Genomic DNA, 17,334 nt, shown 5'->3' on the forward strand with positions numbered 1-17,334 from the left:
AAACCATTCAATGAGAATGCCCAAGGCCCCTTTCCCCACCCCCACCCCTCCTCCCTGAGTTTGATTCATTCAGATATTTCCCACTTAAAAGACCAGGAAGCAAATGCCATTGCTTCAACTATAGAAGCCAGTGCCCCACAACTCCCCACCACCCCATTTTACCTTAGGGTTTCCCCAGAGGAGCCCCTCCTCTTCCACAGGTTGACCAGGCTGCTGGATCTGCTGGCTGCCGAGGATGACTTGCCGTCCCCCACGTGCATGCGCACCACGGTAGACGTGGTGAAGGCGCTGCGCACATTCCTCTCTGGTTTGGCCAGGATGATGTACACCTTCGGCACAAACATGCAGCCCAGCGCCACTGTGGCACTGAGACTGACGGAGAAACACATGGTGATGATTTTGTAGTTGCTGCCAAAGTAGATTGGCACAAAGGCCAGCCATATAATGCAGGTGGTGTACATAGTGAAGGCAATATACTTGGCCTCGTTGAAGTTAGCTGGAACGTTTCTGGTCTTGAAAGCATAGAAGGTACAGCTCAAAATCAGCAAGCCATTGTATCCAAGAGGAGTGACAACCCCTAGGTTGGTGGTATTACAGATCAGGTACACTTCTCGAATGCTTGGGTAGTCGTGCATTATATCAGGAGGCTCCATTATAAAGAGGGCAACAATGATGCCCAACTGAATGCATATGAGAATGAAAGCAATCACCAGCTGGGCACAGGCACTCATGAATCTGGGCTTTTTGGTACAGATCTTCTTCTTGCTGCCGGCCAGGATCCTTGCAATACGATTGGTCTTGGTTACAAGGGCTGAGTAGCTCATGGCTGGGGAAAGACCGATACCAATTCTCTGAAGGTAGCAATAAATCTGTTTGGGCTTTGCAATGAGGCAGAAGGTACATAAGTAACCCAGGCAGATGCCGGCAAGGATGATATAGCAGAGTTCTCTGCTGGAGGACTTGACTACTGGCGTATCACGGTAAATGATGAAGACTGCAGTGACAAATAGGGTGGCCAGCAGGCCAAGGCAGGCAAACACCACAGCTGCAATGGGCTCAGGATCACCCCAGCGGAGATACTGTACTGGGATCAAGTCACAACCTGCAGAGACACAGATGCATTGGAAAAAAAAAAAAAAAAAAAAAAGAAAGAGGAAACATTTACTTGGGTCACCTAAGTAAACTGCCTAAGTTACAGCAGCTGCTTATGACCCTTTTCAGGACCCTTTGACTCCAATCTACCTTTCTAATCTCAATATCCCATGTTACTCAGTTCTTCATATATTCATTCATAAAATATGTATCTTTATAGTATCACACACTGTGTGAGAGGAGCTGTTCTAGGTTCTGAAAACAAAATGGTGAAGAACATGCTCCCTGTTCTCCTAAGAAATAATTGGGGAGGGAGTGCTTCTAAATAATTACTTACAACTGTGATAAGGGCCATTAAGAAGGACAGCATGGTTCCTAATGCAGTCTGTGGGAGCAATCAAAGCCTCCTTCAATAGGATTGAGCAAATGGAAGTGTTGGTTCGATGACTGGGCATTCAGTAGGTACAGCATATGGGGATTAATTGTAAGGAAAGCTAGGGGCCACTGGAGGCATGAAAGGAGGCCACTGTACAGGTGCAGTAAGTGGTCTAGATAAGGCTGGGAGGTAGGAAGGAAGGGCTCTTGGAAAGCAGAGAGGCCTAGACCAATAGGAAATCATTGGAGGGATCTATATATACAGGAAAGGAAGGACATGGTCACACCGGTGTTAAACATTCCTTTGGATGCTGTGTTGATCTGGGATGAGATAAAAGTGTGAAAAGATTTGAAAATTATCTGAAGCAATAGAGAGAGTTTAAATGGATGTGGGGCTCCTTGAGAGTTCAAGACATCAAGGATGACCAACAGTGGATCCATCTATACTGTCCTTGAATCCACTGTATAGAAAGGTTAGGATTTTCAGAGAACCACATGGTTCCAATGTTATAAAAGAAAAGATACTTAATAAAAAAGTGGGGGGCAGCAGAGGCAAAATGACCCCAAAGGCAAACAACTGGTCTGTGTGGGAAGTACCCACACTCCACACTCCAAAAACTATTCTTGACTCATGGCTTGCATGTTTTTATATCACTTCATTACACATCAGGAAAAAAAAATGACAGAACTTGGCATCATTTAGGGTATGCACCTTGTTTTCACATTTCTTTAAGATCATGATTCTCAAACTTGGCTGCACACTGGAATCACCCAGAGGCATTTTTAAAAAATACTAAAAAATACTGTGGCCTGGGTCTCGCTGTCGGAGTTTCTGATTTAACTGGTTTGGACATCAGGATTTTTAACAGACACTCCAAGTAATTCTAAAGGTACAGCCAAAGTTAAGAACCACTGCTCTTAGAAGGGTCATTTCTCTCTCTCTCTCTCTCTCTCTCTGTGTGTGTGTGTGTGTGTGTGTGTGTGTGTATAAAGTAGCATTTGTTACATTTAACAGAAACACAGAAATAAAGAAACCGTATTGAGTGAGCAGGAAAGGAGTTAAACAATCTGGAGCATTGGACATTTGAGGAACATGGAAGAGATAACTAATTGCCTGCAAATATCCATTCTCCCCTTTATTCTCAGCAGCAGATCGTTAATTTCACCTGGAGCTGGTAAAGAGTGCGGCCACACTACATTTTCCAGCAACCTTTTTAATCAGATTGCTATGTGGCTAGGTTCTAGCCAGAAAGATATAAGCAGGGAACTCCTTATAGAAAAATGACTAATCTTGGAGAATACCCTTTTGGCCCTTCTCGGCTTTCTCCTTCCCCTGCCTGGAATATAAAGACAGCGGCTAGAGCTCCAGCAGTTATCTTGGAATATAAAGTAACTTTAAGAACAGAAAACGTGTCCTAAGTTTTGGAAAAGAATCCCCATTAGCAATGGAATCACTCACTAGCTCTAGACTACAGACATCACATTTGTCTTGTTTAAGCTACTTTCCCCCGATATATGCATCCAACCCTAATCCTAATTGTTACGGGTGTAAGATTTTCCTATTAAATTCCCATATCTCACAGTCGAGGGTGTTGCAGTAAGAGGCTTTGAATATCAAAGGTTACTTGGAGGTAAGGGAGACAACAATAAGTAACAATAGCAAAGAAACATGTGGTTCTTTCAAAATATGTCTAAGGGCAGCTCTTGTAAAAAGGAAAGGAAATATTCTTATTTCTGCCTTGTCAGTCTCTTTCTTCAAGATCTCAGGCTTGAAACAGTACCATTAGTATTACTGTTAAATTCATTATGGGTTTAATGGGACTCGTGAGTTAGCCTTGGATCTTTGGTACACTTTACAGAATTGTTTCTATGGGAAAAGCAGTCTTATTTTAAAAACCTGTGTATTTAGAGACACCAGCGTGGCCCAGTCAGTTATGAGTCTGATTCTTGATTTTGGGTCAGGTCATGACCTCAGTGTCATGAGAACAAACCCAGCTTAGGGCTCCAAGCTAGGCACGGAGCCTGCTTAAGATTTTCTCTCTCCCTCTCTCTCTGTCTCTTTCTCCTGCTTGCTCTTTCTCTCTAAAACAAAACAAAGCAAAACAAATAAGAAACTCCCGTGTATTTAATATTGAAACAAGGTGTTTTTAACTTAAAAAAAATGTGGATGTCCCAGACTAAATATGAGACCGTTATTTTACATAATGTTATTAATTATAAATAAACACATATCTCATTGCTAATGAAGATATTGTATCCTTATTTTTAGGCATCTGTGTTCACATATGCGGCTTATATGTGGGAATTCAATCTCTGAAATTTTAGTATACCACGGGGTTTTGCTTCATATTTATAAATTTGTTCCTGGTAGAGACTATTTTATAAAAGGAAAATAGGGATTAGTCAATCATTCCTATCTTTATTCTTCCATAACTGTTTATTTAGAACAGTGTTGTGACAATGAAATCTATTATCTATTGTAGTTAATTCTAACGGGGCCTGTTTCCCCTCATAGGTCATGAGCTGTTAATACCCACAGTAACTTACTGGCATAGGAAACAGGTTATGTGGTGCATGAAGTGGGAATTCTTTCATTAGCTAAAAAGAATCAACTGAAAAAAAATGTATAAATGTTTACTTTAAAGGCTCTCATTTTACTCCTTTTTCTCTGCTGTTCTGCTAAATCTTAATTGTTTCTATTTAGATGTAATTAGCACCCTAATCCTAAATGTTTTGCATATGACAGCGCTCACCACTATTTTTACATCAATTTCTTGAACTCTTCCCATGTAACCCATTAACATCATGTGTGAAACTAAAGAAAATGCCATTAGATATATTTGTTGGAAGAAGTGTGCATGAGGCATGCCTCTAATGTGATGTGATTATTGTCACAAATTTGCCAGAATTTATACATTCAAATGTGTGTTTTTTCTTTAATGTGAACCACTCAGAAGGCTTTATGTTTAGTTTAATGATGCTGCCATTGCACAAAATACTTTTGTAACTATTCTCTTGGAATAGCAAATTGGATTCTGATTAGAGTGTTATAATCACTGAATCTTATAATTGGATAAGTTCTTAGAGTTTCCAAAAACGGATGTGCTTCACAATCACTTGCAGCGTCTACAAAAATTCAATCCAAGGGTCTAACTCAGGAGATTTTGAATCAGTGCATTTTGAATCAGGACAAAGGAATCTTATTTATTTATTTATTTATTTTTTAAGGAAATCTTATTTTGAATAAGTAAGCTTAATGACTATACAACTGATCTTTGGTCCTTGGTTGGCAGCCCAACCTTAGAGTATCAGACTGACTTCTTATCCAGTCTGTGAATGCCTTCTCTGATCATTCCAAGGTGTGATCATCCACACTGTACCTAAGACTTTGTTTCAAAGATTTTATTTATTTGGCAGATAGAGATCACAAGTAGGCAGAGAGGCAGGCAGAGAGGGAGAGAGGAGGAAGCAGGCTCGCCGCTGAGCAGAGAGCCCGATGCGGGGCTCCATCCCAGAACCCTGAGACCATGACCTGAGCTGAAAGCAGAGGCTTTAACCCACTGAGCCACCCAGGCGCCCCTGTACCTAAGACTTTGAACTATATTGTCTCAAGGCCAAGATTAGTGGTGGGGGAAGACAGATCAGAAAGGCAGGAGGTGAGGATGGCAAGTGGAGATTGGAGGTGAATAAACTGATCAGAAGGCTATCACAAGAGGATGATGGGAAAAAACTAAGTCATTGTACTGAAGAAGACATTGAGCTGGGAAAGACATTTTAGAGCTGGAACTGAAAGAAATTATGAGGTAGACAGAAGTTTCAGGAAAGGGGCTTCTAACCAAGTTGATAGCAATGCTAATAAAATAACTAAGATGAGGGCTGTAGGAAGAAAATTATCAGATTTTGTGGGGATGATATCTAGTTCCAATCTAGACATGTTGTATTTGAAATGTCTATGAGGTACTGAGTAGGTGGAAACAGAGGTTTAGAAGAGATATCAGGGTGAAAGTTACAGCTTTGGGAGTCATCTGTTTACAGGTGGAAATAAGAGACATATACATAAATACAATTAATGAGGAATTTCACAGGTAGAGAGCAGAGCCTAGAAGTCTGGCTTAACACCAATATTACGGAATGGCAGAGGAAGAGTATATGTCAGGGAAGACATAAGGTAGACCAGATAGAAGGAAAGAAGAGTATGAGAAGCCAAAGGGAAGTGGTCAGCTGGATGGCCTCCAACAATATCACTGGAGATTTTCTTTAAAAAAAAAAAAAATCCTTACCCAGAGGGCTGGCACAAAGTTGTGAGCTTCAGGTTTGCAGATACCTCTTCTGGTGGTTTATCTTTCTCTTATTTCTTCCCCTGCTTACTACTATTAGATCTATTTCTTTTGAACAAGATGGTTTCCTTCCATTGTTATATTCCTATCATGGAACATATTCTTCCAAATCTCAGAATAATGCTAATCTTATTATGATATAAATTTAAATACCCATTAACTACCACCTCTGCTGTGTGCATTGGTTTACAAACATCTGAATGCCTTGTTATTCTTCCTAAAGCCTTCTTTGTTTCCTTCTGTGAATTACTGTGCATTTTCTCCCTTACTATTTGTTTGTTTTTTAATCCCTGTTTCCTTCTTAGTGTAATGGTAAGTTATTGGAAGTACTCTTAGTGTACTGGTCAATTACTGCATACTGGAAGGGTATATGGAGGTTAACTAAGATTACAGTATATATATTTTATCATTTTAGTATAAATTTAATCAATTTAACATGTTATATATTTTATATATATATTTTATATATATTTTATCATTTTAGTATAAATTTAATCAATTTAACATATGTTATGTCTTGATTAAGGAATCTTGATCACGAGAATGAAGTTACCTCTTAGCAAGCATATTAGAGCTTCACAGAAGACACACAACAATGCAGTTCTTTCTAGAAATGCAGATGATCAACAGAGTAGAAAAAAAAAGACCTATTTTCTGATAAAACCTATTTAAGTAGCTACCCATTTCTCATTTTCCTCCTCTTTCATGCTTGATCCTTTTTCTGTTGTTCTCTAGTATAATCTATGCTTTCATAGTTTGAAGTGATAAATACTGAAAATACAAGTTTTTTTTTTTTAAGGGAAAGTGAACTGCCAAAAAACTGTATTATCGATATTCATCCTGTGATTCTACCAGTATGCTTTCCATAACTCTAATGGGAGAATGGTTGGTCCACTGATTTCCTGGACACCTAAAAATGATATCACTGCTCAGTAATAACTGGTACTCATGTTTATTTTTCAGGTATTAGTCTTAAAGAATTAATATTCCTGTAGTTAATAGTTCCTAGACTCTTACATTTCCACATCCTTTTCCAGGTGTCTGTTTAGGCAGAAGGAATGAGGAGTCAAAGATCCTGGATGGATACCTGATATTCTATGTCAGCGAGGGCATGAACTCCCTAACAAGTTCCATATGTATGTGTCCTCAGTCATTTCAGGTGTACAAAACTGATGTGGGGCCATTGGGGACTATCCTTTGATACCTGAGCAATAGATCTGCCCAGAGTACAAGGTGTTGACTGGTGACTAACATCATGCTTGCTTTCAGTCTGTTCCATCCATAGACCATTTTTCTGTCTTTAATCTAGATTTTGATTTCTAGGATGTTGAGCCGAGATAGCAGAAGAATGCAGACTCAGAATTCTTTCTGCATTGTCCACACCCCTGAAAAGAATCTCTTCACATAGCCTGAGCTAAAGATTTTTTCTTTATCACTTCCATGGTTCAGAAGAATTGGAAGTGGTGTGTGCATGTGTGCGTGTGTGTGCGTGTGTGTGTGTGTGTGTGATATTTATGTACCTTATTTTTCTTTGTAGCATTTACTATAACATCACCTATTTTGTGTGTATGAGAGAGGGAGTGAGAGAGAAAGATTATATTGTTAAGGTCTATCCTCCTTCCTTGACTATAACACTCTAATGTTAGGGAATTTGTCTCTTTTGCTCACAAATGGATTCCTGGTACTGAGCATGTTGCCTCACTCATATTAACATAGCAATTCACAAATTAATATATACACCATACAATCAAACTTTATAATTTTCTTCCTGGTGTATGGATCAAGTTATTCACAGCAAACATTTTTTGTTGCCTTTAGGAAGTTCCAAGTTACAGAATTCCTAGTTACCATCATAGATAGAAGTCTAAATTCAGTAAAGATTCAGTAAATAAATTCAGCAAATGGAGTAAAGATTCTGGTAACCAGAGAGAGCAAAACTAAATAAATACCTCAAAAGCTTACTTCTGCGTAGAGGTGACCTGTTTCGCATTAGAAATATTCCTGGTACTAACTTGGCAATGATAAATGTTTTATATTGACAGACTAATGTAGCTCTGAGTAGTTCATTGGATCTGGGAAGCATGGGTAGAAGAAAGAGAGAGGCAGGAGACAGAAGTCATTCGTTAAGAAGTGCCATCTAACTATACAGTTCAGAGCACTCTTCTCAAGAAGGCTGTTAATTGCAACATGTTTTACTTTAGGCCAGGGGAAAAAAAGTCCTCAGTTGGGAAGGCTTATCTAGAGTTGATTGATTTTTACCACTATGTCATCATAAAACAAAACATACCATGATTACTCCCTGATTTAGTTGGTATCCAAAATGTTGGGTAAGTTTTATCTGAAACTGCCTCCATAGGAAGTTACCTCATTCCTACTTATGCCAGCATTACAAAAAGGAGGAAACTAACATTTACTGAGTGCCCACCATATGTCAGATGTTATCCTAGATATTTTAGTAAACAAGTCAGGTAAGTATCATTAATTCTGTTTTATAGAGGAATAGTATAAGGTTTGATATGCTAACTTATTGGGGCTGAGATTAGAATCCTGTGGGATTTTTGACTGATTGATTGATTGATGGTGTATCAGGAGAGGGAAATGGATCAAGTACCCCTTTGAAAGGGGTCTTGAGTCTTCTTAGTAGGAAAGAGAATCATGAATGATTAACAGTGTCTGCTCATGGGTGAGGAGGGGCTTGTGGTAGCATACGTATTTGATATTAGTTATCCTAACAGAAGGTCATGCCTCCTTCTGAGAAAGTCTCATTGGTTCAGAATCATCAACAATGTCCTCATCCTGGCATGTATGTCCTGAGTTGCTGGGCCAGAGACACCAATTGTTGCCTTTGTGGCTCTAAAGTTTTCTAGTGTAGACATTTTCCTGAATGGGCACCGGATCCCCACAGGTGACAAGAACAAGGATTGACTGTGGGACATTTCTAACATTCCACACAGGAGACTCACAGTCATTCATTTTTCACTGGACCCAGCCTATATCATGCCCTTCATGGTTTATTAAATATTTGTGTTTTAGATTCCCTTAATCAAATCCCCTCAGACAGCTGATAACTCCGGGCTTAGATTTCATTTAGTTTTCATTTTTTGTTCTTTTTTATTGGTTACATTTTACAGGGGAGTTTGAAAATATATGCAAAGATTTATTTCATAATTAAAGCTTAAAGAATGGTTTAATGGGACTGCAGGGTGCTGAGGGGAAGGATTATCACAGATGTACATTTGTAGGGAACAGCTTTGAAAAATATGACTTCTGGTCATACTGCAGATGAAGAAGAGAGGAAAAACACAGCGTAGAGATTTCAGTAGTAAAACATTCTGACTAAAACATTTTGGTCCATTTTTATCTTTCCCCTCTCCCTTTTCACTAGCTGACTCCCCATTCCTCCTTCATTTGCCAGGTTTTTCTGATCTGAGCCGGAAGAACAGGTCCCTCCCAGGTGGTCAGCCTCTGGGCCTGGGCCTATCACCAACACACCTGCACACCAGTGTTTTGCACATAATAGCACAACCGTCATGCTCACAGTGAGTTTGCAGCATCTGTCTTACCCAGTGGACTGTGAGCAACTGGAAAGCAGGAGGCCATGCCTTTGCTTTTGTACTGTGCTTGACACATAACAGGGAGGGGAACGGGTGAATGAATGCGTGATTACGTTAAAGAAGAGGAGGGACCATTGAAGAATCAGGAGAAGGCACTTCATTTTCAGCTTGCGCACAACTTTTTCCTGTTACTGTGAAGCTTTTACTCTATATGTGTCTCAATTTTCCTGCACATGAAACAGAAATAATGCAGAAATTCATTCCTTTCTCGTGCCTATAATGAGAGCTTTGATCTCGAGAAACCCTTGGAAAAGAATTCACGTGTGAGAAATTAGACTGATTACCTGAAAAGCATGAGTGAAGCAATTTCTCAGGACTTGGTCTATAAAAAGCTTAAGACTATTTTTGTTTCACTAGAATAAAACACTACAGTCATCACTTTAAAACCAACAGACTCTCAATAAAGTTTTACATAGATATTTTCACCTCTAATGAGTGTTTTCCAATTAATTTATATCTCTTTCTATTAAAATTATGGCTAGCCAGGTCCTCTGGCTTTAGTCAGACTCTTACAATTTTTTTCAAATACTCTGCGTACTAAAAGGCATTTTCTTCCTGTATAGCCGGTCTTCCATCGAAATATTCAGAGGCTTTTTGATTTCATGACTTGGGAGTTTTTGCAGACCCCACAGTATTCCTTCTGTGTTCCCACAGACCCTGTCACATGATCGTGATTTTTTTTTTGGGGGGGGGGTGGCTCAGAGACATAAGAAGAGTGTTCTAAGGCCTGGGTTTACATTCCCTTGCCTAAGGCTGACTGCAGACTTGCATGTATATTCCGCCGTAGATTTTACCTCTCCTTTCTCTTCCCAAGACTACTAATTCCTGAATTTTACATGTCATAATATTTAAGTATTTCTTAATTGAGCCACTGGTATATATGTTATTAACTATAATGCTCTTATTTACTATAAGAAGAAAATATAGGAACCCCCCCCATATATAAATGCATAAGGGCCAAGATTAATGCCTCATTTTACCATTAAAGAGATTAAAAATTTGTTCATCTAGCCCAACTAGAGCACGTCACTCACTTCTTAGTTGAGTGCACATTAGGAAGCACCCACTCCATTCAAGATACTTGACCCACACCACGATGACACACAGACGATCATTCATTCCTTTAAAATGGTGGCTTGGGCACCAGGTGGCTCAGTTTGTTAAACGAGCCTTCGGCTCAGGTCATGATCCTGGAGTCCAGAGATGGAGTCCCACATCAGGCTCCCTGCTCAGTGGGGAGTCTGCTTCTCCCTCTGACCCTCCCCCTTCTCATCCTCTCTCTCTCTCTCATTCTCTAAAAAAATAAATTAAAAAAAAGACAATGGTGGCTTGGTCAAACACTCAGGCTCTGTGACTCTATTCTTCTAGGCACTTACATCTTCTTCAGGTCCCCACATTCTAGTCGGTGGGTACCGTTACTTCATGCATTTTTAATGAAGAGAACTGAGGTCAGATTGGATGTGGAAAGCATCTGAGGAACCACAGGAGGAGAAGAACAGATGTGGAAAACAGAAGAAATGTAAAGAAAAGTGTGAAAGGCAGAAGTCAGATGTGCAGAGGCCTATCTCTACAGCCTCATGACAGAATGTCGTAAGAGATTTCTAATATTTCTGGCAATTATTGCTGAGAGTTCCAATGGGAAGTCGATAACAGCTTTAGGAAGGAAGATAATAGTGCCTTCCTGCCTACATCTCAAGGATTCGACCAAGGGCATTATAAAATAACATGCAACTTGAAGAGTGGCATGATAATTATGAAGTGAGAAAAGGAGGAAAAAGAAAAGTCTATGCATAAAAAGGCAGTGACTCAACATCTGTTAAATTGTCTTTGTGTTTTATTAGATTGTTCTATGTTCTTCTGGGGAAAAGCCAGGCCTATTTCATCTTTCTTGCCTGCTTATATATACACAGCCCCAAGTAAATGGTATTATGTTGTCTTAAATTGTTTGTAAGTACAAGGCAGCACATATGCTCTCAGAATTTTTCACTTGACTTAATGTGATTTTTAAGAGGTGGCAAGTAGGAGACATTTATCTGTTTCATATTACTCATAGACTATACCACTGCCTTATGAAGTATTTTCCAAGTGGGTTAGATAGTGTAGTGGTAGGCATTGTATTATAATGTTTTATGTTATTGGGGGGAAATGCGATAATTTATTTTGGGTAAGCTCTATTTATCAAGAACTGAAATCAATGAAACCACACTATTTTCTTCAGTCTGGTTATATCAGAGTGGTTTCTGACCACGAGGACATTGTTTTTAGCCAGGCCACAAATTCATCACTGTGAAGAATACAGCACACATTTTTCATTGCATGGTTTCTGGCAAGATGAAAACTGGCTTATGTTCTCTTTGAGACTTGTTTTAAGAAGGTCCATTGAGAGAGGGCCTTTTAGCAATTTTATTTTTTCCTGGGCACAAATGGTATTGTGCTTATAGATATATCATCTTTTTGACTTCTCTGGTGGGATAAACAAATTTATCAGTTAATGAAAATTGAGAAATTGGAAGAGTAAGAAGGCATTTTACAATTTTTTGATGCACGAGCCCTGGAATTTCACTTAAAAAAAAAAACACCCCATTGTTCTTTCCAGCATTAACTAAAACAGCTTCATCAAACTCGCTATTTGAAAAAGACCACTGTACACAATTTTTCTTTGCATTTTAGAGATCCTTTCAGAAGGAATCCAGTGATTCATGTTCATTTCCATATTGCCTATGGCATCGTATCAAGAAAAAAGTACAGAGTTTTACATCAGGGCTTTTACAGTAAGGCTTAAACCTTTTTTCTTTTACTTACTTTGTGACCGCAAACACTGATATTTTACATTTGCAACCTCAGTTTTCTGTAAGATGGAGATAATGATTCCAATCTTTGGATTAGTTAGCAGAATAAGAAGTTCATATTGCAGTGGGTGACAGGCACTCTCTACATGGGGATTTGTTTTCTTCTATTCTGTAATTTAATTCTTCAGTAAATATTTATTATCTATTATGTTCTAGGAACTTGATATTCCAAAGTGAACAAAACAGGCAAGGAAAAAAAACCTAATTTAGCTTATATTCCAACTAGAGATATTGACAATATGCAAATAATGAGTAAAAATAAATTAATACATAAATAACATAATAGAATAAAAATTAAATATGAAATGGAGAAAATAAGAGGTAGAAGAGGGTAAGGAGGGACAACTGGTAATATTAAACAAGTTGCCCAGGCTAGACCTTTGAGCAAGGACTTGGAGGAAGGAAGGATAATAGTATGTGTGTCTGGAATAGAGCAATCCGGTATAGAACAGCTAGGGCAATGACCCTAGGATAAGAACCTTCTAAATGTTTTATCAGAAATAAAGAAGGACAAATGTGTTAGAGGGAAGGGAAGGTGAAGTGAAGGGAAGGTACTTCAGAGGCATAACAAAGGACCAGATTATACAGAACATAAATTTGTAAGGACTTTGACTCTGTTTTTTTGTTTGTTTGTTTGTTTTTATTTTTTTATTATGTTAAGTTAGCCACCTTATAGGACATCATTAGTTTTTGATGAAGTGTTCAATGATTCATTAGTTGACTTTGAATAAGATAGGATTAAAAGGATTATCCACAATGACCAGGTGGGATTTATCCCTGGGATGCAAGGGTGGTTCAACATTTGCAAATCAATCACTGTGAGAGAACAAGTCAGTAAGAGAAGAGAGAAGAAACACAGGGTCCTCTCAGTTGATGCGGAAAAAGCATTTGACAAGATACAGCATGTGTTCCTGATTAAAACGCTTCAAAGTATAGGGATAGAGGGAACATTCCTCAACTTCATAAAATCTATCTATGAAAAATCCACAGCAAATGTCATCCTCAATGGGGAAAACCCGACAGCCTTCCTTTTGAGATCAGGAACACAACTAGGATGTCCACTCTGACCACTGTTGTTCAACATGGTACTAGAACTTCTAGCAACAGCAATCAGACAACAAAAAGAAATAAAAGGTATTCAAATTGGCAAAGAAGAAGTCAAACTTTCTTCTCAGATGACATGATACTTTATATGGAAAACCCAAAAGACTCCACCCCCAAACTACTAGAACTCATGCAGCAATTTGGTAATATGGCAGGATATAAAATTAATGCACAGAAATCAGTTGCTTTCTTATACACTAACAATGAAAATATAAAAAAGGGAAGTTAGAGATCCGATTCCATTTACTATAGCACCAAGAACCATAAGCTACCTGGGAATAAACCCAGCTAAAGAGGTAAAGGATCTGTACTCAAGGAACTACAAAACACTCATGAAAGAAATTGAAGAAGACACAAAAAGATGGAAAAGCATTCCATGCTCATGGATTGGAAGAATAAACTTTGTTAAAATGTCTATACTGCCTACAGCAATCTATACTTTCAATACCATCCCGATCAAAATTCCACTGGCATTTTTCAAAGAGCTGGTGGAAGCAATCCTAAAATTTGTATGGAATCAGAAGAGACCCCGAATTGCTAAGGAAATGTTGAAAAATAAAAACAAAACTGGGGGCATCATTTTGCCTGATTTCAAGCTTTACTACAAAGCTGTGATCACCAAGACAGCATGGTATTGGCACAAAAACAGACACATAGACCAGTGGAACAGAGTAGAGAGCCCATATATGGACCTGCAACTCTATGGTCAAATAATCTTTGACAAAGCAGGAAAAAATACACAGTGGAAAAAAGATAGTCTCTTCAATAAATGGTGCTGGGAAAATTGGACAGCTATGTATAGAAGAATGAAACTCGACCATTCTCTTACACCATACACAAAGATGAATGAGATAGAACACCATCATAGGTTCTCAGACAATGGAGTAAATTAATCTGGCTTACTTTCCAAAAATATATCTCTGCCTGAGGTGTTAAGAAGTGGCTGGGTGTGGTGCATAAACAATGAATTTTGGAACACTGAAGAAAAATAAAATTAAATTAAATTTAAAAAAAAGGAAAAAAAAGAAGTGGCTATAGGTAGGGGGCAAGGGTAGAATCAGAAGACTACTTAGGAGGTTATTTCAGTAGTAAAGGTAAGTAATGATGATTTCTAGGATAAGAGATCTTACAGTGGAGGTAGTGAGCAGTGGTAGAATTCTGTTTGAAGAGTCAGTGGGATTTTCTGATCAACTGATTAAAGGATATGAGAAGAATCAAAAGATGATTCCAGGGTCCCTGGGTGGCTCAGTTGGCTAAGCAACTGCCTTCGGCTCAGGTCATGATCCCGGAGTCCTGGGATCGAGTCCCATATCAGGCTCCCAGCTCCATGTTTCTGTATGTTTCTCCCTCTGACCTCCCCTTTCATGCTCTCTCACTCTGTCTCTCTCAAATAAATGAATAAAATCTTAAAAAAAAGATGATTCTAAAGTTATTGTCTTGTGAAAGAATGGATTTGCCATCAATAGAATGCTACTGATAGAGCAGCCTTGGGGATCAGGAAGGTAAAGACCTGGTTTGCATCTCTGGAACTGTAGAATTTGAGATATCTATTAGACATTCAAATAAATAAATATTAGAAGGATGAATATTCAAGTTTGGAGATTAGATGAGAAATCTGAGCTATATATTTAAATTCAGAAATTTCTTCAGTGTGTAACTGAGAACAATAAGCAAATGTAGATAGAAAAGACTAAGCCTTGGGACACTACAAAACTTTAACTTAATTTCAAACACATAGCTGGATATAAATGTAAAAATAGGGCAATAGATGCTAAATCCCTTTGGGAGGAAGATTAAAAAAATCTTTTTTCCTCTTGTGATTGAGAAAAATAGCAGAAGTGGATAATGATGCCCTCGATGGAACCAGAAAACTCTTGATTCCAGAGAGTGGTTTAAAAAAAGGGTGGGAGAGGCTGGGTGGCTCAGTTGGTTGAGCATGTGACTCCTGATTTCCTCTCAGGTCTTAGTCTCAGGGTTGTGAGTTCAAACCCCAAATACCTTTTAGTATTGTTATAGATCATGACTACTTTTCTGGAGTTTCTAGATCACTGTTAACCTGAATAATCCATTCATTTAGAATCAGAAGGCCTAAGAAGATCATCTGAGTGACCTTAAAAGAAATGTTCAACAGATAAAAATTCACTGCCTATTCTGTGCCATTCCCTGGGCTAGACAGACATTGATTTAAAGGATCTTACTGTCAAACGTGGAAGACACTAAATAGAGAGAGTTTGGAACTTTTTCCGGATTTTCTCATTCATTCATCTTTAATCAATCAATCTCTATATTCATTTCTCATCACTATATATTTTTTAAAATTTTATTAACATTAGAATGATTATATAATTGAACTGTTAACAGGTACTAAACTCCTTGTACACTATTTCATCTCTCTAATACTTCTTTGATTTAGTTACTACTGTTACCATCATTTTATGTAAGAAGTTGAAGCTCAGACAAGGAAATTTATTTACGTAAAGTCTCACAATGAATCAGCTGCAAAGTATAGATTTGAACATGGATATGTCTAAGTCCAAAGCCTTTTGATTTAAACCACTATGCTACTGCAAGATAATAAAGATGAATTGTTGCAGACGTGGCCAAAATTCTCATCTGCATTTTTTAAACTACATTTGTCATAAATTTATCTTCCTCAGATTCTATTGGTGTTTATGTAACAAATTTAAGGAAAATCTAGAAAATGCTTAGTGACCTGGGAATTCCATTGTTAAGCAAAGTAGTCTCTTACACCTGGTCACCATTAGGATGTTTGGTCTTTAGAAAAGGAACTATCCTTTATCCCCAGCACCTGGGTGGCTCAGTTTGTTAAATGTCTGCCTTTGACTCAGGTCATAAACCTAGGGCCCTGGGATGGAGCTCCCCTCAGGAGGGACCCTGCTTCTCCCTCTGACCCTCCCCCTGCTCATAAGTGTGTTCTCTCTCAAATAAATAAATAAAATCTTAAGAAAAAAAGAAAGAAAAAGTAGTTCCCATAATATAAGCTTTGTTAGAAGGGTGAATGTGAAATAGTGCTTCCCTTGCCCCTGAATAGCTTTGTGATATTAGAAAAAAATATTTTCAGACACATACATTCTTAGATAGGACATGTAACATTCCTCAGGGTCTTTTCTTTCCACTTAAAAATTCCTCTCCCTTTTACCTGGTTAACTTCTAATTTCACATTCATTGATTCCATTTCCTTCCAGAAGGTACCACCAAACTGCCAAGACCTGGTTAATTTTCTCTTCTCAATGCTCCTATAGTAATCCCTACTTACTCTCATCCCAACACTTTCTTTCCTCCTTTGTTCCTTTCCTTTGTTTATTCATTCATTCTCTTATTTCCTCTTCTCTCTTGTATTCTTTCAGTGGACAAACATTAAATCAATTTCTACTATATGTGGGGCATACTTAATATATTACATTGAAATTGCCTTTTTATTAGTATGTTTGTCTGCCCAGGCCCTGAGATATTTGAGGGTAGGATCTGTGTCTCCGTGATCACTGATTGTCTGGTGCCCGGTGCTATGTTTGCACCTGGTTAGAATTATTCACTCATGACTACTATCCTCTGTACCACCAGTGAACCTGGCATATGGTTCATTTGTAACATATATCATAGGTAATACTTTCAATGCAATTATTTCTTTAAGTCAGCCCTCTTCTGTTATGGACAGTTGAGTCTATATAAATGAAAGTCGGGTACCTTCCATTTACATCTCTATGGATAGAACTTTGCACAGTTGACAACAGTGTAGCAACCTGATGAACTTTTGTTGAATGAATGATAGAATAACCAGATGGTATAACATATGTCCTGATTCAAATTACTACCTAGCCTAGAAGCCAAGAAATTAGAGGTCACCATTTTTGAAAACCTGTTGTGTTTAATATTAACAGAAACTATTTATTATAATCATAATGATAGAAATAAACCGATTTCTCAACTAAACTCATAACAGAT

At 38.2% G+C, this 17,334-nt stretch overlaps 1 protein-coding gene across 2 annotated transcripts in view; it reads right to left on the reverse strand.

Annotated features, from left to right (window-relative positions):
• GRM5 (glutamate metabotropic receptor 5) overlaps positions 1-17,334 on the reverse strand; it is a gene marked incomplete at both ends in the record, with an annotated part of 484,777 nt that overhangs the window by 50,231 nt on the left and 417,212 nt on the right. For both annotated transcript variants that reach the window (XM_080816131.1, XM_080816130.1), the window contains one exon: positions 163-1,102. In XM_080816131.1, the coding sequence (XP_080672257.1) occupies positions 163-1,102 (940 nt within the window). The remainder of the gene's footprint in view (positions 1-162; positions 1,103-17,334) is intronic.

This window comes from Martes martes, assembly GCF_963455335.1.
Source record: "Martes martes genome assembly, chromosome: 10".
NCBI classification, from domain to species: domain Eukaryota; kingdom Metazoa; phylum Chordata; class Mammalia; order Carnivora; family Mustelidae; genus Martes; species Martes martes.